At 45.4% G+C, this 26,755-nt stretch overlaps 1 protein-coding gene across 7 annotated transcripts in view; it reads right to left on the bottom strand.

Moving 5' to 3' along the window:
- Positions 1-26,755, bottom strand: part of LOC102687194 (MOB kinase activator 2) — an 88,329-nt gene that overhangs the window by 5,223 nt on the left and 56,351 nt on the right. For 5 of the 7 annotated variants that reach the window (XM_015338237.2, XM_015338236.2, XM_015338239.2 and 2 more), the window contains exons 2-3: positions 4,269-4,429; positions 2,961-3,054 (exon numbers count right to left, since the gene is read on the bottom strand). In XM_015338237.2, coding sequence (XP_015193723.1) covers positions 2,961-3,054; positions 4,269-4,429 — 255 coding nt within the window. Of the gene's footprint in view, positions 1-2,960; positions 3,055-4,268; positions 4,430-18,073; positions 18,289-21,519; positions 21,540-26,755 lie in introns of those variants that run through there. The other 2 variants (XM_015338238.2, XM_006642559.3) reach the window with 2 other exon arrangements.

Raw genomic sequence — 26,755 nt, 5'->3', positions numbered from 1 at the left:
GGGGGATTCAACAGGACAAAAAAGGGCCCCGTGCCATGGTGTTCCCATGGATCTGTAAGAAAGACAGAGAAGGAGGAAAGGTTTTGCTATGGAATGCGGCCACACGGATGATACAAAAAGTTACCAGTTTGTTCTGCAATACAGCAAGAGCTTTTTTACTCCCCCGAAACAAGCAAAACTCTGTGTGCGCTCTTAATGTGCCAGATCATGCTTTCGTGGAGTGCGGGCTGGAGATAAGACACCCAGAGCAGCAGCTCTTTTAATTTGGGGGTTTCTGAACCACCACCCAGGCGGTCTGCATTCCTCTCCCAGCTCGCGGCATGCACGACAAGCACAGACCACTTCTGTATAAAAGACGGCATACATGAGGGTGGCTTACATCTTTTTATGTCCTTTTCACAAAACTGCAAAGGTCTGCCTTTGTTACGGGGGGCTGCATGGCAGCCTGCTGGAAGAGATAGGGATCTCGGCGGATCGTCGGATAATCCCAGCCATGAAAGAAAGGATATTTCCACGGGGACTGTACATAGTGGCCGCTGCATTCCCAGACAGATCACATTCCCAGACAAGTTTGCATGAAAATGCCCGTTAGGAGCCCTTTCTGGAAATAATGCTGGTGTACATAAGAGAGGGAGCAAACCAGTTGACTCCTCCACTTTCATGCCTGTCATGTGCCACAGCTCATGCGGTGTTCGGCTTCTCGGGATCGTCTCCTAGTGTGCTCTTAATGACCGAACACTGCTTTAGAGATGTTTTTTAAAAAAAGAAAACAGAAACCAGGACACAAACTAAGTGCATAATAAAATGATTATCTAATCACCTCCAGTTTAAAGCCGAAGACCAAAATGTAGATCTTCTAAAAATCGTTCAGGACTTTCTCTCACGCATAAAAAGGAAATACTTTAAAAGGTGACATCTGCAATCAATAGGGAGCGGAAAGTTACAGCATGTCGCACTGCTCGTTAAAATTTGGAAATTCTCACCTCGGAACAACTTAATCTGCAATCTTATACACCTAGCAAGACGTGTTCTAGAAAAACACTCTGCCTCACAGCACTCCTCAGCTTGTTTTGTTTGCTGAAGACGATGTGCAGGAAGCGGGGGCTGAATTTGTGGACTATCCAGTTTTTTTTTCCAAGGACACCCTCCACTGACAAACTAAAGAGAGCTAGATAAAAAAAAGAGAGCTTTTAGAGACCAGGCTGTTTATCCACTCTGACAGGGCAAACCAGCTATGTAAATAGTTCGAGTAAATATTTTTTTTTCTGCGGCTGTCAGTGGAACTTCTGGAAAACAATTGTGACGGGAAATGTACGCGGATGACCTCATTAAGAATGTAAAAAAAAGGGTTAAAACTGAGAAGAAATGTGGTGGCTAGTGAACAAGTGATCCGAGGATATTATACAGCTGTCTTTAACACTGAGCTACAAATCAGACAAAAATAGCTTTCACAACTACTCTCATATGGCCTTCCTGACTTGATTAACTTAGTTCCAAAAAGACTCTTTCCGTCTATAAATACATCTCTGCCTGTGGCCGAGGAACTGAATTGAAATGTTATGAATGGCAGAGAGATCACTATGTGAGTATGCCATGCAGGAAGCAACAAGCCCGCAATCTAATTTTCAACTAAGCGATGAAGGAAAAAAAGGTTATCTGTAATCTGTGCTTTATTTTAAAGTATTTGCTACTAGAGAGGTCTGTCTACAACAGCAGTGTTCAGAAATCAAGGATTCACTTGATTCACTACATCCCTCCTCCTTACACTGGTAAAATGGTTGAGTGGATATTGAAGAAGTCAGTCTCGATGGAATACGTTTTTAACATTTGCTTAAAAATTTGAAGTCAATTATTTTCCCATTACATATCAACCCGATCTGGAACAAAAGACGGCTTTCATGCATGGCCCTCCCCACCCCTGGTAATCACACTAAGGAGAAGCAGACGTGCTCTTCCAACAAGCCCACTTTCAAAAGATCAATGGTTCTGCTGTGGGGCTCCACTGTGCCATAAGGAGAGCTAGATCTGACTGGAGGAGTGGCTGTTCACCGGTGACATCACTGCCAAGCCTTGTGGAGTCCCAGTTACAGTCAGCGACATGAACCAGCAACATCTGGGCACCAGAGAGCTCGGCCCGCGCCCTACTCAAGTCTCTTTACTGGCTAAGGCAGTGTGGAATAAGTTACACCCACGTGGAGGCCCTTTAGAGAAAGGAAGTTGATCATTTAGAAAGATTTTCTTTTCCCTTTGATGCCAACAAGCAAAGAATCTTGTCTGGATTTCCTTAAAACACCTGTCCTAGGCCCAGTAGACGGTTGTGAGAGGGCACATTGTTAACTTGAAAGGTAGCTGTTAAGACCGTTTTGGCTACACCGACCTCGGCAGCTGAACAAAGCGGAGTATGTATCTGGCACTACAACAAAAAGCACTGCTGTGGTTTACAGTTGGCGTCTTTAATTGTAACAACAGGCTCTGGAGCTGTTTGATCGTGCCTCTCAGTGTGAAGTCCCTGGGCTGTGACTGACAGCTTGCTCATAGCTTCATGCACTCAAACCTCAAATCTGTACAACACTAAAAGAAAATAGTTTCTTAAGAAATGTTTCAACTTGTCCCCCTTCAGCGATACTAAGATAAAAGCCTGAAGAAGTCAAGCAGACATGATTAGCTTCTTTCTGTTTAATACAATTGGATACAGCCTGGTCTTCTGGATATGAGTAGCAGTGTTATGGGACACTGGAGGTAACCAATCTCATCCAGTTCTGACCCTGGGAGATCTGGCAGGCTGAGACAGGGCACGCATTGTATACGAAAGAGGCCAAATTCTCTCTGCTTTCGTCATGTTGACCATTTGTGAGGATCAAAGAGTAAGCAAGAATGGAAGGATTGTTACTTTGGCTCTTAAGATGTCTAAAAAACACTCCAAATGCACCACTCCCCACGGGACAAACAGGTGTACTTACGTATTGCAGGCTGTCATAGCCTGACAGGTCTCCCCGGTGCAGAACTCGGAGATTGTGCTGTACTGGAGGTTGATGAGATTGAAGAAGGTTGTTGCTGCAAAAAGACAAAAGACAGAAAAGGCCGATTATGACAGCGGTGCAAAGCTCCTCATTTTTAAAACACACCAGCTATGCCAGCCAAGCTTGCCATGGTTGGCTTCCTTCTGAACAGCGCCCAGCACGCAGTAGCACAGCACGCCACATAGAAGGACTGGCTGAAAGGACTGGGAGTATCTGAATAAGCTGGAAATGGACTCAGGTCATACAGGCACTTGTGTCAACGCCCCAGCCTGCAAAACCTCTATCAGAACTACACAGAACTTTAGATCTAAAATCTGTTAGCACACCGCACTCGGGAAGAGTCCAGACATTTCTAGGCAGACGCTAAAATCCGGGTGCAGGCTAGTGCACAGCGAGCCGAAGCAATGGTGGAGATAAACGGGGAGAGTAAGAGGTACAGAATAAGGAGGAGCATCCAAAACAGGGAGCCCGACAGGCGAGGCACCTAGCCGGGGGGTTACGATACTAACAAGCCAGTGGAAGTATCAACCGCACAGAGACAGGAAGCAAGACAACATTCGCACAGGTATTACAAAATCATGACAGCTTGCATACATCGAGGTTCTGGTAGACTGAATTCTAATTGAATTCCTTTATTCTTAGCTACAAATTAAGCTTTTGCACCTAAAAATGTCCATCTAATAGAAAGATGTATAATTAACAGACAGGCTTTATTTAAAGCCTATGACTTAAAGAAAGGGAACATGATTTTAAATGCTGTACTAAGCTGGCAAAATATTTACATAAACATGTTTCAATAAACAGGGCACATATGGTCTTTAACTAGACAATGTCTGCTAAAAGACTTTCAAGAAAGATGCAACAGAAAACCAGTATTAATTTCCAAAGCCTTGCCCTGTGGGGAAATTAAATTCCAAGCAAGCTCACTAAGCTCCGCACCAGCAGTTTAGACTTGGGTGCTGTTTCATTCTGTCCACGAGAGACTTGTTTTCTATGACCCAACCCCAGGCCTGTAGACACTGAAGCCTCCGGTCCTCTTGTGAACTGAGCTGCCAGCAGAATCCCTGTATAACAAGCTATGCTGCATATTTCGAAAAGTATTTCAGATCCCAAGATTGAAGCTGCCTACAACATTCAGTAGCCAAAATGATGCTTCAACTATTCAACTATCAATATTTTTATTGATCTAGAAACAAAGATTGTGTGAGCTCTGGTTTGGGAAACCTAGCGGTTGTACGAGGGTCTTACTGTTGCTGGCTAGCCATTCGTTGAGATCGATCTCTCGCGGTAACACCACCAGCTCCTTGAGGTCGAAGTCGACGACCCGGACTTTTGTATACTCCACTTCCAAGTACTGCTTCTTCTCCTCGGTGGGCGGCTTCTTACCATTGGGCTTCGTCTTGGACTTCCTGCAGAGAACAAGGGAGAGCGAACATCAGCACAGCCTACTGCACTGCCAGGCAGGTGGAGGATCCCTGCAGGTGACATGCTGCAATATCATTTCAACCTCTTATAATAGAACCTCAGGCCTGTTGACCCCTCTGCCATGGGACTTCAGGAGAACGCAAACCAACAACAACCATACAGCACTTCACAGGGTAAAAACAAAAACGCCCCCAGAAAAGAGAAAAATCCAAGCAAAATACCATATAACTGAAAAAAATAAACAAACATACACTGTATTTGTGATGGAAAACATGGAAAAGGTCAAAAAGGCCAGCTCTCATTAAGAGCCAGAGTAAACGGATATGTCTTGAGTCTAGATTTCAAAACTAAAGAAGAGTTCACACTTCTCAGAGCAGGGTGACTGTAAGCCCTCAATCCAAGACGCCTCACCTCTGAGAAGGTGCTACCTAACAGCCATCTCGGAAAGCAAAAGCATTTCGATGACCACTCATGAACTCCCCAAGGATGGCACTGCAGACTAATAGCAAGCCGTTTCATTTCTTTAGAATGAGCGATGGTTGCTGGGGGACCTCCAAGACATGATGTCACGTGACGCCATCAGACAAGCGCATTTAAGCCTCAAACATTTGATGCTTCACTGCAGTCTGACCATCACTTGAAGCTCCTAGAAGACAGAACACCGAGCCCTGCTGACACTGGAAACTATAGAGTAAAGCTCTGAATTGGTTTCTATGAGATCCCACTCTTAAAAATAAAGAGGCCAGCACACCACAGCCCTCCGAGTCCCAGTGTTCAGTCCCTGCTGTTCTTGAACACAGGAGGCAGGCTCGGTGCTGGTCAGCTGCAGCCTGCGTGTTCCTGTGTGGTCACTCAGGGGCTGCGGCTGGCCCTGCACATGGACATCAGGTGCCTCCCCTGCAGCAGTGTCCACTCCGGAGCAAGCCTGTGGCCGTGAAGGGGCCTGTGTGCTGAGCCTGGCGCTGCCTCTAGCAGCACATTTACCAACATGCTACTGCTGCTGCTGCTGCTGCTTTTATGCCCATGGCAACTTTTAGCACCCAGACCAGGGGTTCTCACTCCTGGACCCGGTGCCCCACACACCTGCTGGGGTCTGTGCCAGCCCAGCTCCCAGACACACAATCAAACCCTTCATGGACTCGATAAGATTAAGTTTGTTCTCAGCTCCAACGCACGTCGGAGGAACAAAATGGAAACATTCCAGTAAAGCAACTTCTGCTTCTGCACACTCCACAGTAATGCTCTCTCACTGGCCTCCACTGATTTAAAAGACTGGGCCCCCTGCTCTGCGCCCCGAGGTCAGCTCTGGTCGTGTTGGTTCTGTAAAGGCTGGGTGCCATCGCTCCGAGTCTTAGGAACCACTGTCTCCCGAGGTGCAGCGAATGCTGACGAATAACCATGTGCACCAGCAGGTATGAATGCCTCCCTCTGTTGGGACAAACCACCACTTCATGCGCGCGGTAGTTTGGACAGGCCGGGATTTGGCAACATCTCGGGCCCAACGAAAACAAAGCAGCGTTCTGCTGCCTCAGCAAAGTCTCAGCCGGTATAAAGCAGGGTCTGTGGGCCTGGCAGACAGAGAGGCTGCCCCTGGCCTTTAAACAGCTGGCTCGTGTTATTCCAGCGGCAGGGCCGAGCCACAGCCTGCCCTTTCCACACAGAGCCGGCCCTTGTGCTGTGTACACACCGCCTGGGCCCAGCCTCTCCAGACAGACACGCTGCCCCCACCCTCCACAGCAGCCAACCAGAGCACTGCGCACACACTTCCAGATCCATTACCGCCCCCGAGCTACACTGGAGGCATGTTTTACTGGTTTGCTGAAAAATATGATTTATCACCCTTTTTTATCATTTACTATTTGAAACAAGAAGTTTTATTAAAAGATCTAAACGCTAGCTTGTGTCACAGGATAATTACAGTAAACAGTCTGCCAGCTCTTCCTGGACTAGCAGAACTTGTCTGTACTCGCGTTTGCTCATGACTGATGTTGTCTGACCACAATCCTGCTTGCTTTGTTCTCTCCTGGTTAAGGCTGAATTAGCCTTTAAAGACTTAACATTTGAACAGCTGCTGACAGTTTGGGCACACACCCAGGACCCTAAGATGAATATATACAGTACTAGAGAAACAATGGAAACAAGGGCTTGGACAGGGGTCTCTGTACAACACACATCACTTCAGATATTGGAGAAGAAAGAGAAGAAAATCCCATTCTGAGTGCTTGATGTTTCCTCAGTAGGCAATAAATCAAAGCATTTCACCAGTCCATTCTTCAAAGCACATAATTGAAAAGCAATTACAATGTGCTTCTGTAGTTTGACCGAAAGCAGTTGTCAGTCAGAATAAGACAACCGCCAAGAACTTCTGCTGTTGTGTACCGCAGGGTTAATGCAGACTGTGAATCTCTTCATAAAGGAATAATCTATAATCTTCTACTGCAAGTTTAGAAGCTATTCTGTTTTCGACACATAATTTTAATAGGAAATCCAAAGAGCATTAGCATTTTACTGTGTGCAGTGAACTCCACTGGGTTTTAGAAGCTAGTCCTGTAGTGCAGTGTTTGTGCACAGGCTGGTGTGTGTGGAGGTAGAGAGTCTCTCATATCATTTGGGATCCGATACTCTCCACTATAGACACAGAAGCTCAAAAATGTTGAAGTAGGATGGTTTTCCCACATCCCCGAGACTTCTGATGGTATACCATCTGTTCCAGAACATTTTCCATTTTTCAGGCTAAGGCCTTACCAAGTCTCTCTTTGATACAGTGCCAAGACTGTACAACAAAGGCAGCTTTCAATCACATCAAGGGCTGTGTCCAGACCACAGTTTCCTGGGAGAACAGTTCTGAATAATGTTTGACCCACCATACATGTTCCATTTCTCTGGATCATTTCTTCCCCAGTCTTTGATCCTACTTGCCTCTTACATTATATTGGTTCAATCAAGCTCCACGAACAGCAGCCAATAGCTGTGGGTACAGCGTCTGGCACCAACTTTCCCCCTGGATACTCTGAACGCTAACATTTTCCAACGTGACACATGAGTGGAAACTGTCTTGATTCCTCTGGAGCCATGTCACACAGCTTTCTGGGAAAATATTAATGGACAGAGACCCCAGTGCAAAGGTCCCTGATTGTGCTCACATTCCCTTTGTACTATTTGATGTGTAATATTGTAGATTACTGTGCAATAACACGCTATATTACACATCAAAGTGTATAAAGGCTTGGAGATGCATGCCCAATGGATCACAGAGGCTTCCCAAAGTGCCTTGTCTACGGTGGTCTGGCCTTTGACTGAAATACAACTGAAAGGCGTGAGCTAAAAAGGCATCAGGGCTCTAGACAGACAACAGAGTGTACAGCTGCTAGAGGAACAAACTCACGGAAGCACGTCAGAGGAGCAAGAACAAACAGCTGCTATCGGCAGAGGACAGGTCATCGCCCCAACTCGAACAGAGTCTTCAACACTTGGGAACTCAACAGCACCAAATGTAAGCGTGGCTGACGCTGCATTGGCCATTTCTGAGCAGGACTCTCGGCACAGGAGCTGCTTTCTGTTAACTAAAGCCAGGCAAATGTTTCTTCTCCCCTTCAGATCCAAGGTAGACATAAGGGTAATTAAGAGCACAGGAGCTCAACCCTCTTAACTGTTCCCACAATGCACCCACTCAGGGAGGGTTTCTGCACTATGCAGACTAGCAGCAGGTGTTCCAAGACTACATTTCTTTGGCTACCACACAAAAAAGGTTCTGCAGGTTTTACCTTTGACTAGTCCCACCAGTTCAACAGGTTGTGAGCAGGTAATGCTTTTCTTAAACATTTCTCTTTGCTTTAAGGACAACCACATTTTCCCCTCAAGATCAATTCTGACTAAATACAACCACTTCTACTTCTAAAATATAAACTCTTTTCTTTATTATGAGAGATGTAAGTGAATAAAAATCCTTGCATTTAGTTTATATTCATAGCAATCTAATTTAACAGCTATTGTACCTGATCAGGGGATACATTTAACTTTTGTTTTTTTAGGCTTTACCCAACTTGCAGGTATTCCTGTAAAAGTGTCCGTACAACTTTATCATTTTATGTGCTTAAGTGTTTAAAAGAACAATGTACTGAATTGTGCAAAGGTGCTACATGGTTAACTAGATCACAACCTGCTTTCTACTGTGGCCAAAACACCAATGAAAGGCAACACAACAGCATGAAAAAAAAAACAGCCACCATACAGAACACTGGATTCAACTTTACTGCTTTTGCTGCTGTGTTACAAAGCAACATGAAGATCACAGAGTCCAGCTGCCAGTTTTGTTTTGAATTGGAACAGCCCCTTCTCATCCCAACTGCAGGGGCCGTTTGAGGATACTTCCCCTCTCGGAGTACTTTTATAGTGCTTTGTTAACCCCGATTTCCGGCCTCTGTTTCCACACCCTCTATCAAAACAGATTAATTCCCCTGCTGTGTTCTGGGCCTTTTCCTTCCCTGCTTATTCACATAAAACACTCTTTGGTCTTACTGATTCAGTAAACACGGGATTCTTTTCTGGAGCTGATAGAATTATCCCCCCATGTGCTTGCCAGGGCCTGAAGAGCTCACAAGAGGAAGAGAGCTGGGGGAGGCTTTGTCAACAAGTCAGGTCAATGCAGAGCCTGCAGGACCGCATGGCACGCGGAGGGGTTTAAAACAGATATGGATTAAAAGTGAGGGAACGACTGTATTTGGCAAGGTATGCCTGGTTATTGGGCTTGGAACCTCTGCTATGCAGCTTGCAGCTTGCACCAGTCCTGGAAACCTTGAGCTCTCATGGGAAGTGGAATGTTAAATTCCAGTTACGTTCATGGCAACAAACCAACCTCTCCCACCATAATAACAGGGACGTTCTGCTCTCTGTGGCACAACTCTCACATGCTTTGCTGAAAGCTCTCATTGTAAACTGTAGAACCTTGATATGTTGGATATGATGTCTTTCAAAACACCCTTCCGCTCCAAGTACTAAAGATACCTGGACAGCTGTTGCATCCAGCTGGTAGAGCTATCAGACTATCAGGAATTGCTGGTGCCAGCTGGAAACAGTAGCCCTGAGCAGCTCAGCTGCGGGGAAAAAGTCTGCAAGCGGCTCCCACAGTTATTAACCAGGAGTGGGATAACCCTGATTGAGGACCACAGCTGAGGCCTGCCAGTAACCTTACGCCCTAAAATCTTCAGTGCACCGAGACTACACCCCCATTAGAAGTCATAGCCCTGACAGGTGTCAAGAGGTCTAGAAATGCATCACTTCCACACAAGAAATAAGAACTTTGTTTATTGGGGAAAAGACCAAACTCAGCTCAGGAATGCAGTGGTTTTCCTTCATGTTGATTTATTTATAGCTTGACAGATCCCAGAATACTGACCTCAACAATGGTTTCATTGTACTACATTTCTTACTGACCCTAGACTTCACTCTGGGTGTGAAAATACTAAGGATCAGGCTTACTCCATATTGCAATAAGGCTTGTGTGAAATCCCAGGATATCTGTGAACTCCTCCCACCCTGCTTGTCTTCACGCTTTGCTAGTAAGCAACACTTTATATCTTGAGTCCTACAAACACTACAAAACCAGAGACACTAAGTGGGCTGGACTCCAGGAAGGACAGAAACTCAATTTATGGTACAGGGGAAAAAGAGAAAATGGATTCAGGAGAAAAAGGCTGCATAGATACTTGACTGTGGTTTCCATACACTGCATGAGATAAACCAGGAACGTCAACGTGATCTGCTACTCGGATTCAAGTACTGAGACCTAAATACAAAGGCAAATTGGAACGTGTCTAAATGATGAGGTTTAAGTTTTTTAGGATCATGAAAACCAAGACCTACTGATTACATTTCAACTGACAAAGGGGTCACTCACACTTCTGCCAGGAGACTGGAATAAGTCCAGATCAGTATCAAGATGAGACTGGTATGCTGCTGGCTGAAAGAAGGCTGTAGCACTTTAACGAAACATTCACACCAAACCTCTAATGACTGGGGAAATCTGCAATTCTATACACTGGGAACACTATCAATAGCTTTGAGATCTCTCCAAACCCTTACACCTCAGTAACACCACCACCTACCAACTGGTTTTGAAGCATCACAAACTAAAATCGAAAACTTATTTTTGTTGTATGCTCTGTTCAATATACACAGGTGGGAAAGTTTAGTCAGGTATAACATGCCTCACGTTCTAGCTTTTTAAACTTGGAACACATGCCAGACTGTTTTCAACATGTACCATTGTACTGCATTGGAATATCTTTATTACAAGTACACTTTCATGGTCGCCAGGACCTCTTCTAATGTATATCATAACAAAAAAACACAGCTTGCACCTCTGCAGAGCAGATGCTACTCCTAAGGGAACACACATTAACACACACACACAGGCATAAGCTGTACACATTCCATTGGGATTAGGGCAGCTTTCCCTGCGTGCTCCATCCTGTCTATTTCATGCGCCAAGAGCTCTGGAATTCAGCCTATAACTTCCACCCCTTCGTGCACTGCAGGGCTAGGAAACCAGGCGCACAGCACTGCAAAGGCATCTCGCCTCCCAGCACGTGCGCCTGTAGAGCTTTGGATGGAGACTATGGTAAGCATCTCTTTGGATGCATGTAACCACCATCTATATTTTTAGGCATACCTCTGCAGGATCCCTTTTGTAGTTGGGATCCCAATGGAAACTTCTAAGCAAAGAAAGATGTGAGGCCTTCCTTCACAGAGTTCACTGGCAAAAACTGACATTGCGATACAAACACTGAAAAAGTTTTGAAGTCACAGATGTCTTAACGACATCCAGCATTATTTATATATATACGGCATAAATTGCTCGTGCACGTCTTCAGAGTCGGAGAACAGGATGTTTATCCTCTCCAGCTTTCCTAAATTTGCCACTTAGGTGCTGCAAGTCATGACTTGCCCTACAAATGTTCCTTAAACCGCTGGAAAACTTGCCAGCTCATGCCAGGAAGGTGCAACAGACTGGACCAGGGCAAACTTGACCAAAGTGAAGGGCAAACCTTCAGCTGAGAAAGTGGAACATTCAAAAGCCTGGGCAGCGTACTCCTATGCAACTTGCTTTCAACTCTCTATTCCCTTTCTGTCTCAAAGGCTCCAGTTCCAACATCATGGCTGATGCAAACTGCATGTAACAGGAGACCCACTGTGCTCTCATCACGTCATCTTAAACTGCGACCCAAACCAACACCAGTCAACACGTGTAGCTCAGCTCACGGAATTTAACCGAGTGTGGCACAGGAGACCACTGGCAAGTCCTCTTCGGGATCTTCCTGCCTGAATTTCCCATTCCTAGCCCAGCACCCTGCCGTACAGCTTGGCTTCCTCAACCTTGCAAAACCACTCCCACTGCTGCACTGGCTCTGGCCTGTGTTCTGGTCTGGAGGCATACAATGCCTTTTATGGCAAAGATCTGTCCGTGAGAGAATTTACCAAGAGCGGGCAGTGTGTGTGTGTCTGTGTGGTGGTGGGGGGGGGCTGTGGGACTGCTGGCAGCGTGCAAGTTTTCTTTTTCTTAAAATAAACTAATAGCAAAAGAATTTGCCTTATATCACACTAGTGACGGGGTTGGTGCTCCAAAACAAGGGGAGAAGTGGAAAATAACTAATTTAAGGTGCACAGCCAGACTTTATAAAAAGAAAAAAAAATAGTTGAGGTTTTCAAAGAAGTTGCTATTTTAAGTCCTTTTGCGTAAGTGGGCATTTTTTGTAGGTGCCCTTCAATAAATCATTTGTTCAGGACTAGAACCATATGCAGGTGAAGAAAATGTCTATGTAGAAAATATTTATGGAAACAAGATGCTTAAAGAAGAAAGGATTTTCCCTTTATATGGTTCTGTAATAATTCATGAAACGCAGGGAACAGCAATTTCCAAGAAGCTCACATCCACCTGCGGGTTATCTTCAATTTTTGCTATAAAGATCCACCTAAGGGATCCTGAATAACAAGCCTCTGAAGCAGAACACAAGTTACTAACAGAGTGATAAGGCCGATTTATTGCAACACAGCCCTGCAGGTTATCATCCTTCACCAGCTCATTACAGAGTAATTTAACTCTCTCAGTAACAATACTAGGCCCCCAGCTCCTGGACACTGCCTGTCAGCCTGGTGGCCGTGGCTCAGCCCTCCCGTGGGCAGACTGCAGGTGCGCCCAGACCTGCCACATTCACACTCATCACCCCCACACAACATAGCGCAGCCTCCTCCCTGTAATCGAGCTGCTCGAACCCGACGCCTGAAGGCCCGCCCACACAACGCCTGGCCAGCGTTAGGTTTAGGGTTACAGCTACACCCCAGAAGGGCCAGCAGTACGAACACGGATGGGAACGCAAATAAGCCAAAGAGCCCTGTAAGTAAAAGTACAAGTGATAAGCAGACAACCTCTGAATATAGACCACAACCCTGGCTAGCGAGAAGATGTCTGCAGGCTCCTGCTTGCAGGGGGCTTGCTGGTACGCGCCCAGGGACCTGCTCGGCCGCACCGAAACCTCCTGCCTGCGACCGGTGCTGCTCCAGGCGGGGCAGGGAGAGGCACAGAGGTAACCAGGTCTCCTGCTAACCTCACAAGGTCTAGGCACAAAAACCAGGTCCTTCCCTTCCAAGCCCCATCGCCATGAAGCGAACAAAAAGCACCGCGGAGAAACGTCATGTAGGCTTGGCTTGGCTCTCATGCCGAGAATGTTGGCTTAAAATAAGGTCTCAAAACCAGCAATCACATGGAGGTGCAGTGCAAACCTGCCCGCGATGCCATTATGGGTTTAATATACTGTACTACTTGATTGCCATACAAAATAACTGGAATTTAGCTCTAATCTCTACCTACCTCTAGAGACCTTGTGTCAAACAGTTTGAAGACAACCAGCTTTCAAAGGCTTGGATGAAAATGGCATTTTAATTGTTTTAAAACACGTGTGCTACTTCATGTTGGAACTACTTAGAAGAACAATTGCTAAAAGTTAAGACAAGCAGTGCTTTTTCAGGGCATAATAAATACCTTACATTTACTCACAGAGATAACAAGGGTGGGCTGAATTACCCTGCTTCAAACCTGTCTGCACAGCTGCCGAACTCAGGGCGACCGCCTCCTGTTGTCAAAACACTGGAGAGGAAAACTAAGCTTTGTTTCCAAAGCAGGGTTAGCACAACAGTCACCTCTAACAATCACTTTCAGCGCAAGATGCCCCTTTGCGGTCTGTTGTCCAGTGACTGAAAGCAAGCACGTCAGCGCCTCTCTCTCTGCTGCGGGTCCACTCACAGCGCCTCTGTCCAGTTCCCACTGAGGGACCCAGTCGGCGTCGCAGAGCGAGGCTCCGACTGTCACGAAGAGCCCCAGCCTGCAGTACATGCATGCCAGTTCTACATGGAATTAGTTTAGCAAAATCGCACACTGAAAATATGCTTCACTCCCTAAAATGTATGAGAAAGCACAATAACCCAGATTCCTCGGTTTATTACTGTCATGCAATCTGTTGCAACAGGCCATTATTTTCTGCCTGTGGCATCCACCAACCCTGCAGATTGCAAAACCTGCCCTGAAGCAGAAAGTAGACTGAGAGAGAACTTGACCGTGAGCATATGGCCATAATTAATTCAGTCTGAGGCTCAAAGGATCACGTCCAATAACTCAGCGTCAATGGCACTCACTTCAACACTGTCTGGAGCTCACTTTTGCTACTGTAAGGTCTGACAGGACATGTTTTGGAGCCATCGTGAAGTGTTGCAGCTCTTTTTGTTCTGTTATTAAATAATGCATGTATACATTACAGCCTGGCATGTGAAGAGACAGATCAGTGCTGCCAATATGCTGTTTTCTTTTGCCTTAAATTAGGGCTTTCTGTTCATGACTCAAGTATAGCCAACAGCTCTATGTAATATAACCCTGGAAATGTCACAAAACCTATTTGAATTATTATTTTAAACAGGGAGTGCCTCTAAATTCTGGTCTATAAGGCTGATGTATGGGACGGTGAGCACAGCTGTATTGAGTTCAACAGTACTTTCCTGTGTGTCAAACTGTTTCTGGTCAGTAGTGTCCTAATATTGTAAGAACTCTGAGGCACTGTCACAGTGTCTAAAATCTACACACAGAAATCAGGGCAGGATACAAAGGCACAATCTAAACACCAGCTGAAAACAAATGAGACATAATTCCTTTTTGAACTGACAACACTTTAATTACCTACTTAAATGAGTGTCACTTTTTTCAAGATTTGTTCGGTTGCTCATAATGTGAATTCACTGCTGTTATTTTTTAACAGTTCTTAAATTTGCCCATTCCCCAGATGATTGTTTTATCAGTACAACCACGTTGCAAACCGACTCGTGTTCTAAGCTTGTGACTTGCCGAGAGGAGTGCAGGGTAACACTGGTTGGTTCTGAACAGCCACACTTCACAGCCCTTCAGGAATCCGCGGCGGGGACAGTGCTTGGGTCAGCGCTTGCCAAGAGTTTGGCTCTTCCCAAACCTGTGCTCTGGGCCTCAGTAATTGTCATCTACGTGCCCGTTATAGAAACACTCCGAATAGACTTTCCCCCAAAAGCCACAAACTGCCAAACACCAGCCCCAGTTAATCCAAGGTTACTATTATGCTGCTAAAAATGGGGTGGATGATCTCCAAAGGTTCTCGTAGGGAAGTGAATGGGACGGAAGACTCTCATTCTCTCTCATTATACAACAGGCTCCCCGTCATGCATTTTCTGAAATAACCTCTGGTCAGAGAAACAGCATGGAGGCCAGGGCTCTCCTTAGCCCCACTATGCACAGCATTTAGTTATTAACACACTCTTACAGGATTCACAACACATTCCTCACCAACAAACCAACAAGCTTGTCAGAACTGAATTCTGCCTCATCCAGTATACTCCTCACTGGTTTAGGCGAGTGGTTATATAATGAGGATTCTAGGCTTCTGGTTGCTACACCTGAGAAGGCACACATGTCTGCTTGAGGTCTCAGCTGGGAACCTCGACACGGACACACCGGAGTGATCCAGTCTGCTTACGCCTCCCAGCTGTAAGATCAGTAGGAGGTGGCTGCCCACAGCCTGCTTGTATTAGGGCTGCGGAGCATTCCCATTACCCACCTTCAGGAATAATTCATCTGCACTGGACTCGGAGGAAGATCAATCCAGAGAAACAGACAAGCAGCCACATGCTGTTCTGGCTCAAGCACAACTCCAGAATCTAGCGGGTAGGTGCCATATTCCCTCTCCTGGTAAACTGTACCCGGAAGCACACATTGTTAAGCACTCCTGGGGTAAAGACCGGGGCATGATCAACATCTGAATACCTTCCGGGCTAGCGAGAGAGGCCTGGGGCAGCATCCACAAAGCCAGGCCCACTCCACACAGCGCGCTCCAGCTGTTCTCAGCCCTGTTTGCCACGTTTTGATCTCCTTGACTCCTCTCACCAGCACTCCAACTCCTTCCTGTATATCCCCATTGAGCCTTTATGATGGTAACGAGCGACTTGCCACTTAGCAGGTCTTTCAGGCAAGGGGAAAGCAGGGGGTGGACAGCGCATCGACAGCGGCCGCATTCACGTGCAGAAGAACCTGGCTTCACAGCTCCCATGCGGGAACCTGCGCATGGTGACACACAGCAGGCTGAGGGCATCACTGAGCTTTCCACTAATCAAAGTGTCTCCGGTCTTGCAGTGCAGCAGGTTGACTTGAATGTGGGAAGCATGAGATGGTTCCCATTCGCTCATATAAAGCAAGGTTTCCTCTTTCCTACAACGCTCAGATTCCACCATAAAGCGATCATTCCAACTCCAAGTTGCAAGACTTGCATTTCTTCAGCAGTGGTGCAAACCGGAGCCTTGACCTGCTCCTCACCAAGCACTGCCCAGAACCCACCGCTCGAGCAGACACGCTCACACAAGACCGACTGGAACGGCTTCCAGATAAGGGGCCTGAGGAGACGCACTGCTGCGGAGCCTACACTCCCAAGCCATAATTGCTGAAAGGCAACCAACCTGACTTAAGTAAAAGGGCAAGTCAAGGAGACCAACGCATCTGTCTGTAAATGCTAACTTGGCAGCAGGTCTAAAAAGAAAATCAGCACTCTATTCTGACTAAAAGAACTCAACTCCTCCTGTGGAAAATCTGTGTTTTTCAGGGATTTAAAAACATAGAAAAGCAATCCCTAGGTGGAGCAAACAGATTAGTGTTAATATGAGATGGTTAGAGCATGTTCTGGATGTGTTCGGGGGATCCCAGCCTTAAATCCTTAAAACCCCGGGCACGTAATTCAAGGAACCAGCAGCACGCATACCACAGGGCTCCCTTCACAGCAAGTACCAAACTTTCACAAGAAATCGAAATATTCTAGCACATTTTAGGTTCCCACACCAGAAACTACAAAGAACATTATAGCAGCTGAAACTTAAATATGAATACGAATACAGCTCTCCTAACCTTAATGGGGACAGAACAGACAACTGCACATTGCAGAGACAGTATCCTGAAGAAGGGACACCTGAAGAAGGCTTTTCTTCTCTTTTCAGCAGGGAATAAACCTCTGCTTGTTCCTTAGTATCCGAATTGTACAACCGGCTGGCTTCACAACTCTGTTAACAACTGTAACAATTACATCTGTAAGACGAAAAAGACACAAGAGTGTCTTAACACTATAAAAACAAATAATGCCTAAAGAGGTGTAAGACCAATAAGCTCAAATTACATTGGTTTGCAGAGGACCACTGACCTATCTTAGAATAAGAAGAAGGATAACACAAACACATTTTAAATTGGGAAAAAAATGAAGGCTACTCCAGCTGCTCGCTGGGTTTTTAAAGCTTCAGTACGTCTGTCGACTTTAGTTTCCAACAAGCATCCGTCCTTTCAGATGAAACTATGCAGGTCTGTCTGGAGCAAGGCGTGGGTTCTCAGAGGTAAGCGCACTTTTCCAGTACGAAGTGCCCCACCTGAAGCCAGAGGCTTCGGGCGATAAAAACTCCCGCAAAGCGGCCCCGGCGCGGCTATCTGCGCTGTTGTGAACGCGTGAGGGTATTTCCTTTCCGTGTCCACACCGAGTTTCTCACGACAGTCAACGATAGGACAACGAATCCGGGAGTGTTGTGGATTTTTTTTTTTTAAAGTGACAATCGCGACGAAACATTTCAAATAAGGAGGTGTTGCTTAAAGAGCCATCGAAACCCAAACATGGAAAAATATCCGCGCATACTACTATTTCCATATAAAATAGCACGGGCAGAAAAAAACCAACAGCAACCCAAAGAGCTTTGACTGCCAAGACATCCGAGCCCAGCTGTTTTAAAATAAGCGCCTGGCAGCTCAAAGTTTTTATGCAGGGATCATCTCAACAAGTCGCACGGGAATCGAAAAACGTCATTTTAACAACTTACTCCACCGAAGGCACACAAAAAAAAGAGAGAGGGAAAGGGTCAAGTTAACATCCCAAACAAGATCGGGAAAGGATCGCGTTGTCCTCGGTTTCATACCCCCCATCAGGAACAGGGACTTTGATCCACACGCCGCCGCTGGCTACAACAACAGCTTCACAACTGCTCAACACACAACAGAAAACAATACCCGTTCATCACAACAACAGTTCGGTCTTTACCTCAAAACCTTGCCAACCGCCTGAAGTACCATTTTGCAACTTAATCCGCCTTTGGGAGTCCTCTGCGAGTGCTTTGCCGTACTGTCTCCCGAATGAGTACAGTGATCACCGACCATGGTAACGCAAACCGCGCAGAAAAGGATACCTCCCCAGCCGCTCGGCCTCTCCGACTGGCTTGAACACCAAATTGCCCTTTCTTTGCTAAGTACGAGAGCCAGATTCATTTCTGCGGTTCCGTCTGGGCCGGCCTCCTCGGGTCAGACCGCCTATCACCAGAGAGGGCGGGCGGAGCTCTGAGGGACCGGGGGGGCGAGAAGGAAAAGCTTCCTGCTCGCTGTGAAACCTGTCCCGGGTCCAGTCCTGAAGGCTTTGTCTCTGTAAAATAACTGCCACAGGGAATATAATCCATTCACTTACAGTAACTGTCATTGCATTGTCACTGCATGCCACACGACGCCCACAAACACCCGCTATAGTCTTCCTGTTCTGGGCGATCAAGCTACAAACGTGACATTTTCTCGCCCTACACCTCAGTCGGGTCATTAGGAAGGGTAAGTGCACCGCACTGACATTTCACCCCCTGAGACGCGACATTTACCGACTGGCTGGAATTGAAACAGAATAGTGTTTGTCTGGAGCTAACAACGCTGTTCAGTTCCTTAAAAATATTGCTCAACAAGTAGGGGGAAAAAAAATAACAACTTTTGACAGGTTGGAAACAAAAATTACATTAATGAAATGAGCTGCAATAAAAACAGCATTTTAAATCCCTGGAATTCTGTCTCATATGGAATATGTACGTTAAGGTAAAGATGCTAAAATAATTAATCGCAGTAATTCATCACGGATTACTACTTTGACTCCTCCGACGGCTTTATTTTCTGCGGTGGGACACCGGTCGCTTTCACATGCGACTTGCTGCGTTTTTAAAGCCCGGATCCGCCAACAAGCACCACACGAGAATCGGGCTGTGGGCATGGTCCCCAATCTTTGAAAACGAATTATAGGTTCATTCTCAATTCAAAAGGTTGGGCAATTCAAACCTAGAAAATGTTATTTTCCTACTGTGTCAGGGAGCCAATTTCAATAAGAAACAAGATCATGATCAACAGGTATCTATCTGCACAATATGCTCTTATAAACAAACTCCGTGTGCAAAATATCTTGCTTTATTGTCATAAGAAGCTGCCTGATGTTATGCATGATAGGTTATCAAGCCAGAACTGGATTGTTCCGTGGAAATTCCACAACACGGGACCCGCAGGCGCAGATATGTTGACGGAAGTTTTTCCATTTCAGGGAAATGCTGTTGAATAAAAAAAAAGGCAATAAATCCTGCACCGCTCACTACCAGCTCTACAGAAAACAGGTGTGCGAGGTGTTGGTTAGATTCCAATTAATTTGAGCTCAGACGAGAAAATATTGTTTTCCCATCATCAAGGAAGTTGGAGACGCGGCAGTTTATCCGCCGCGAGGAAGGCTGGATATTTTGATCAGCTATCTGTAATCCGATGTGTTTCCAAATAAAAAAATGTAACAGTCATGACAAAACATTTCATGAACAGGGAAGGGACACTTGAAACCTGGATTTAAACTCACCGATAAGTACAAATACATTTATGAGTTTAAGCCCCAGAATCGCCGTACTTCAGAAAACCCGACTCTGGTCTGCTTTATGTTTGAACACAAATTGCATTTGGTTGTATAACGCACTTCGCGTGCTTCCGCTCGACACGAAGCGCAAGTCAGGGATCTGAAAGATGAATTCAGAGATTTAATGGATTTTCAAATTCGGACGGTTTAACTTAAGACACTGGAGGTATGTCTCAGAAATCTAAAAAAATCTGTTAAGGTGCCTGAAAGTTGAAAGTTTAGAGCTGGTTCAGTGTACTATAGGTTCAAAATGCCATCAAGTTAGGCCATGAAAGTTTTAATTTTCTCAAATTAAAAATGTAATAAAATTTTATAACACTTCACTAATTAAAAAGTTTAAACGGTTTTTAGTATTCAAGTGGACCAAAATAGTTTTTCTGACTTTTCTGTGATGCTTGTAAAATTAACATGCACAGGTTCTACTGCAATCTAGATTAGAATTTAAAAGTTACTACGTTTTGTTTTGCCATCTTTAGAAGCAGGAATGCAATCCAACTGATTTAAAAACTCCCTATGCACAAAAAAATCACCTAGAGGTTTAATAAGTTTCAGTAAAGTAGAACACATCAGTAAATATTGGTATTATCACCTGCATAGGTAATCACTAAAGGTATGTAACAGCATCAGCCAAGAAAATCTGCAGTACACCCCTAAAACAGTCCTCAGTCACAGACAGGTCCCAGAAACCTCTGTGAAGCAGTTTGTGCTGACTGAGGAGACAGATACGGAGAGGAAATGCCTCGAAGGGCTGCCCTGTGCAGTCTTCCTCTCCCTCTGCCCTCAGCGATCTTGCCTTTGGACACAGCTGGAGAGGTCACACGAGCCCAGTTCCCCCTCCCGCTCCTCCTGAGCTTGAGCTGAAAAGACTGACTTCCCCGTGCTGGTGCATTTCAATGATGTCTGAAATGCATCAGAAGACTCTCCTCCCTTCAGGTTTTTTTTTATTGTAAAGGGAAATTATTTTACATGCCAAGAGGAAGCTGAGAAATGCAAAATCGTACCAACAATCATCACGCAAAGGATCAATAAATAACTCAACATATACAAAACAGACTCTTCGCAGTTAGACTTCTGATTTTTTTTCCCCATGTACCACCTTCTCGTTGCTTGCGAAGGGAGTTGCCGTGCCTGGCCAGGACTGTACTTACAACAGGACAACGCAGGGCTCTACTGCTCAAACACAGAGGGCCTTCAGTCTCAAGTGGAGAAGCAGTCTGGAATGTAAAAGAAATGCAGCAGCTTTGTTCGCTCTTACAGTTCAAGTGCTTGTGCCACGCAAGCTCTTGTGTGAACAGTCACACTGTGGACGTTAAGAAAGGCACAATTTCCAATCACAGAATAAACTGTGATGCCTGGGTAGCTGCTGTGCGCCCAACAACACGTTTACTGTATTTTTAAGAGCAGAAGAAGTATGTTGTAAGTTTAGGGCAAGAAATCAAGAATTTTAAAACCAGGCTGCGAATATCTACAGGCAGCCTGTCAGATAGGAATCTTAACTTGTCCTAAAGAGCTCCGAGAAATGGGAGTTTACTTGAAGCAACTGGGTTTCAAGCTAAAGACTCCCAATTAAAAAATGGCAAACTTGCCAGGAAGCTCTTCTTAGAAATGAAAACCTTTCACAGAAAAGCAGATGGCTTGTGACCACTCGAATCATTAAAGATATTTACTGCAACGTTCCAGCATTACAATAATTCAAACCCATGAACTGCTTTATATCCAATTAAATCATTTACGTGGGCAGGAACATAACAGGAAACAAAGCAGGATTTAGAAAGGAACACTGAATTACTCACAACATAGGAGCCTGGTGAGTAATCAACGATGAGACCGTGGAGTCACAGCAGCTCTGAACAGAAAGTTTTTCTAATCGCAATTAAGAAATGTGACCGACTTTAATATTCCAGAATTTACGGTATTTGATCTGCTGAGAACACGTCTCGACAAGCACAGCCTAGTCTTTGTTTTCCACAGACAACGCCGGGTCTGGCTCAACAGGTTGACGCTGAAGAGCCATGAGCCAGCAGGTAGAGCACGACTCGGGAGAGATGCTCATCGCTGGCGGAGAAGTGACTCAGTCCGCCGACAGCAGTGCTGAAGGAAGAGGAGCCACTGCCCTCCTGTGCACCAAGCCCAGCTGCTTTCCAGCGTCGGCAGTCAGATGTGCGTTTGTGTCACCTATGAACTTCACCGCAACTGACATTTTCCTGTTAAAAAATGCTGCCTCTTTTTCCTTCATGAGAAATCACACCCTGATGCCCCAGGAAAGGTGAAGCTTCTATATTTGATGGAAGCAAGCACAACGCAGGCAGCTGCAAGTGTATAACCCAGCTTATACAGTACTCTACAGTGCAAGGCCTAGGCTGTGGAGCTGTGTGTGACCGGCTTCTTACACTTGCCATGGATGTGAAATGGATCAAAGAAGTGTTTCTACTGCTCGTGATGGTTATGGACCTCTTCATTCTTCTGAATTGGATTTCTGGAAATCTCTAACCTAACCCACCCTCATCATCAAAGCAGATAAGTAGTTTAGAAATAATGCAGACGAATGCCAATGCAAACCTCAATGCAAGGGCACGTTTCTTTTAGTCCCCACCTCCCATATCTTTCTTATTGTAAGGAATGATTTTTTCCATGTGTTAAAGCACTAAGGCTTACTATGCTCTGGCTGGAAACTACATCACAATCAGGCTGTGGCCATATCTGAGCTCAAATGGGGGCATCTGTACTCTCTAAACCTAAAGAGACGACAACAGCGTACAACACTGAACTGATACTGTCTGTAAGACACGGTTCTGTTGCCAGGAATCATGCGAGGGTGTGAGACATCAGGCCTGTAACTACTTTTGAGAAGGAAACGGAAAATTCCCCCAGCGTGCACAAGAAATGTGAGGAACTTGCACATGTGCCAGAGACGCTGTTGTCCCGGACTGACATTTAAAATCCCCCAGAGATGCTCTGCAACGTTAGCTTTGTTTTAAGTACTTTAGCAGCACCTTACTTTATGTTTACAGCACATCCTTACAAAGAGCCTGATTTCCTGTATTAGTAATTCACTGTGACACATTTAAAGCTTCCACAGAATAAATATTTGCAGATTCCAAATATTTATAAACATCTTTCAACATATTAATTTGGAAAATTTTTGACAGGAGACAGAAATCTGGGGGTGGAGTACCTGGTGGTTTTAAAAACAACAAAAATACCACTGTGCCTCAATTAATCTAAAATTTTGATCTAATAGCTCTTGGCCCTTCATAACCATGATGCACCAAAAAAACCCTCACCATGATTTGGCATCATGTGAGAGACCATGAATACAAACATGCTGCTGGGGCCCTAAACCCACAGCACTGTGCGATCGGGCTGCGGCTGTACCCTGCTATTTGCGGTAAGAAAACGAAGGTCATTCCTGTGCGCTGGCGATGGATATGATGGCAGTCATTACGCTGAAGGCTTCATACAAGCTGAGACAGTTTCCCCCACACTCACAGCCTTCCCATTTTTGAAAAATAAAAAAAAACAAGACATCTTAGTTCAACAAGAAGTGGAAACGGTGGAAGTAAACTATCCACTCTTCAGTCCTGCTATGGCTTTTAAATCCTCAAACCGAATGAAAGCGCAGGGTGGGGCTGGAAAGGAAAATGATTTACAATCCTTTCAAGATAGTGCAAGGTACTTTTCATTAAACAACTCCCAGACTGTGTCCTCTGATACACTGCTAGATGTGCTTCACGTATAACACTATGAATTTACTTGGAAAAGCTCTCAATTCTCTATACTTCACTGTTTGTTCTTTACTGGAGTCTTTATTCCTGAGAATACCAACAAAATTCATCATGGACAGCACTGCAAGTGTGTAATATCAGTGTGATGCTTGCAAACAAAAACCTTCTAAAATAGCATAAAAACTAAACAACATGGCTGTTAAGGGTGAAGTGTTACAGGCCAAATTCATCTTAAGGAAAAAACATTCAAAAATACTAAAAGAAAACCTACCAAAGGCCATTATTTTGTAGCTCACCAAGAACTCAGAGCTTGGTTTGATGTCGAGACCAAGTGACACCTCTGCAGTTGGTGGAACAGAAAATATCCACTTCACTTTTAAATTTCAGGCCCTTCAGGAGGAGGAGGTGAACACAAGCTCAGCTGTCTGGACACGCTGGCTGAGCCCTGAGGCCCATGCACACAATCCCAGCATTCCACAGCCAGGCAAGCCAGCAGGAAGAGGGTGACGAGCTCCGCGGGGCCTCGCGGACCCCAGAGAGACTAGCTGCCGAACAGCGTGCTGTACAAAGACAGGGCCAGCTCAAGACAATGGGGATGGTGAGCCGAGTCCAGCTGTCAATAAACTGAGCTTTTCCGGGAAGTGGGTGCAGCAGGAATTATATCGGGTTGGCTTGGAAATAGAGCAGGCCAAGTAAGGTCTTTGGGAATTCTGAATGACAGTGGCTGATCTAAGGGCCTTCGGTTCACTGAAACACTGCTGATCCAGCGCACGTAGCTCACAGTTATGAGAAGACGAGTTTCGAGGAAAGAAACAAAGTGAACAAAGGCAAAGGGCTTGTCAATATTTTGCTTACACTATATTAATGTTGACACACGTGGTAACGCAAAATACAGAACTCTCCAGAACGGGTGAGAAACATCTAAAATTGCATGCAGCAAACTCCTGTGTGGACAGATCATTTCAACTAAAGGAACAGAAATATTCATTTACAGCAGGAACTTCTCCTTGACCAACACGCACATCTGTGATTAGGTGATGCCAAAACAAATCCAGGATGCTTAAAATTAAGACTGCTGACAAGGTTCAGAACATGTAGTTTTTCCTCGGCAGCCTCCAGATACAATACTAAGGGTGGAATAAGGCAGAAAAGGACTGATGTGCAAGCTGCCCTCCGTGAACTCAGGTGTGCAGCACAAGTACAGCACAGACAGGCATTATGGGCCACCAGCACAAATACACCTGTCCTGCAAGTAAACATCATTGACTGATTCTACACTCTGCCAATTCTATAAATTATTTAAGACATTAAGAGAAAGATGTAAAGTTTGAAAAAAATGTTTGGATTTAAACTTGGTTAAGCACAGTTTCTCTGATTGCCGGTTCTCTCAGTGGTAAATAATCCACGCCTGGGATCATTCCAAGCATTAGAAATAAAATCCTATGGTGGCAGGGCTCCTGTCTCTAACCATTTGCTTTCCTAGTGGGCTTCTCAAGTTTCTGAATTGAAGCAGCAGCCTGCAGAACCGGCAGGGTACAAAAACTGATTTGCCACTCAAATGAGTCGACTGCATATCAGAGCTCACGCTGGCTTTGCATAATAACAAGAACAACAGAGTCATCTGCGAAAGGGAACCCCTAGAGTGACAGACAGGCTACAACTCCGGGGTTTGGATTATGCAGCAGAGCAGCTTCTTCATGCACAGCAATTTATTTTGTAATGTGAACATACGCTGCTTCAGAACTTAAAAACTGAGCTGTCCATCCTTTCCTTGTTCAACAGACCCTCTTCTCTTGCTTGAGAAATCGAAGCTTGTGTCTTTTAAGAGAGCTGGGATGGCACATTAAGCGATACAATAAAAGACTTTTTAAATCTACTTATTAGAAAAGAATCTATAAGTTGAACTGTCTGTATCGCCGCAAGATGTAAAAAGGCATAATAATTTTATGTAAAATAACCCATAACTATCAATAATGTAAGTGATTCTACAGCTACACATTGCAGGCAATACAGGCAGAAAAAGTTGCTCTTAAGCTTTAGAAAGAAAGAGATGTGACAATCTGTGGGCCTGCCAAGCCAGAGTGAGGTTCTGTTTCATAGCTGTAAACTCCACACAAAACACCTTCTTGTTAGAACAAGGCTTTAGTCTGGAGGAAGAGCTTTCAGAAAACAGCACGGTAATCAAAAAACAACGTGCTCAAACTTCATAGGAATCCTAAGAGTTTCTTTAGAGAAATAAATAATTTTAAGAGATCAACAGCCGAGTCTGGATTGTTCAAAGGAAAGGAAGTGTCTTGATCGCTGCAGTCTGTGTACCTTAGACCAGCAGCTCCACCAGGAGGCGAGGCATGAGATCTCGGGCATAATCAGCCCCCCCGCGCTCCGGAGCGCTGGCTTCTGGTCACGGCATCTGCGATGACAAAACTAACTTGGAGTCCAAAGGAATTTGCTTAACCTTTTTTGGGTAATTTTTTGGCAGTCCAGTTGTTGGTCATTGAAGGGTGCTCTCTATTAATCATTTATTAGCAGTTACGTGACCAGTGTTTCCAAATGGCCCTTCCAGTTGGTACCACTGTGAGGGTTTTTTTTAAACTTAGTCCACAGATCAGGACAGATTTAAAGAACTTCCCACACTGAGCCGTGGAGAGGCCAGTTCCAAGATTCCTCAGATCGCTGCACAAGATGTACAGTATAAGAGTGACACTCCAGGCCATTTGAAGGGTCAATTTCAAGGTATTTTTTTAAAAAGACAGGATCACATCTATTTTCGAAACTTGAAACAGGTGGGCTCCTAAAAGAGTAGGGACCCCTACCCCCTCCAGCTTTGCTTTCCCGAGTCGGACTGCCATGCCACAGGGAATAAGCAAGCACGGAGAGCCGGATTAGCCCAGGGGATCCGAATGGTGGAGCTGTGCTCAGCAGAGAAAGAGGTACTGTGTGTAGCGTGGGCAGGGCGGCCACTGGCACCGGCTCCTCATGTACACAGGAAGTGAGCCCAGTGCTTTCTGTCAGCAGCCAGGCGGTGAACAGAGGTAGCCTTTCATGGCAGCCCAGGTAAGAAAGCAGCTTGGTGTGGCTTTGACGGCACAGCCGCCCTCAAGAGAGAGAGGCAAGACAGCCCGCGTTTCAACCGACATGTCCATCTCTACTGCTCCTAATAAAACAGAAAGGAGGCCGCCCCACCCCACACCGCCTGCACAAAGCCCGGTCCTGTTCTCCAGCAGCCTCAATGCCCTGTTGGCTTCAGCCGTTCCTCAATGAACCGGTCTGTGCTCAGAGTGGAGTGTGTGACGCTCGACACTTC

Source organism: Lepisosteus oculatus, chromosome 21 (genome assembly GCF_040954835.1).
Source record: "Lepisosteus oculatus isolate fLepOcu1 chromosome 21, fLepOcu1.hap2, whole genome shotgun sequence".
Classification (NCBI taxonomy): domain Eukaryota; kingdom Metazoa; phylum Chordata; class Actinopteri; order Semionotiformes; family Lepisosteidae; genus Lepisosteus; species Lepisosteus oculatus.
The sequence above is the reverse complement of the archived record's forward strand: the minus strand, read 5'-3'. Positions and strand labels throughout refer to the sequence as shown.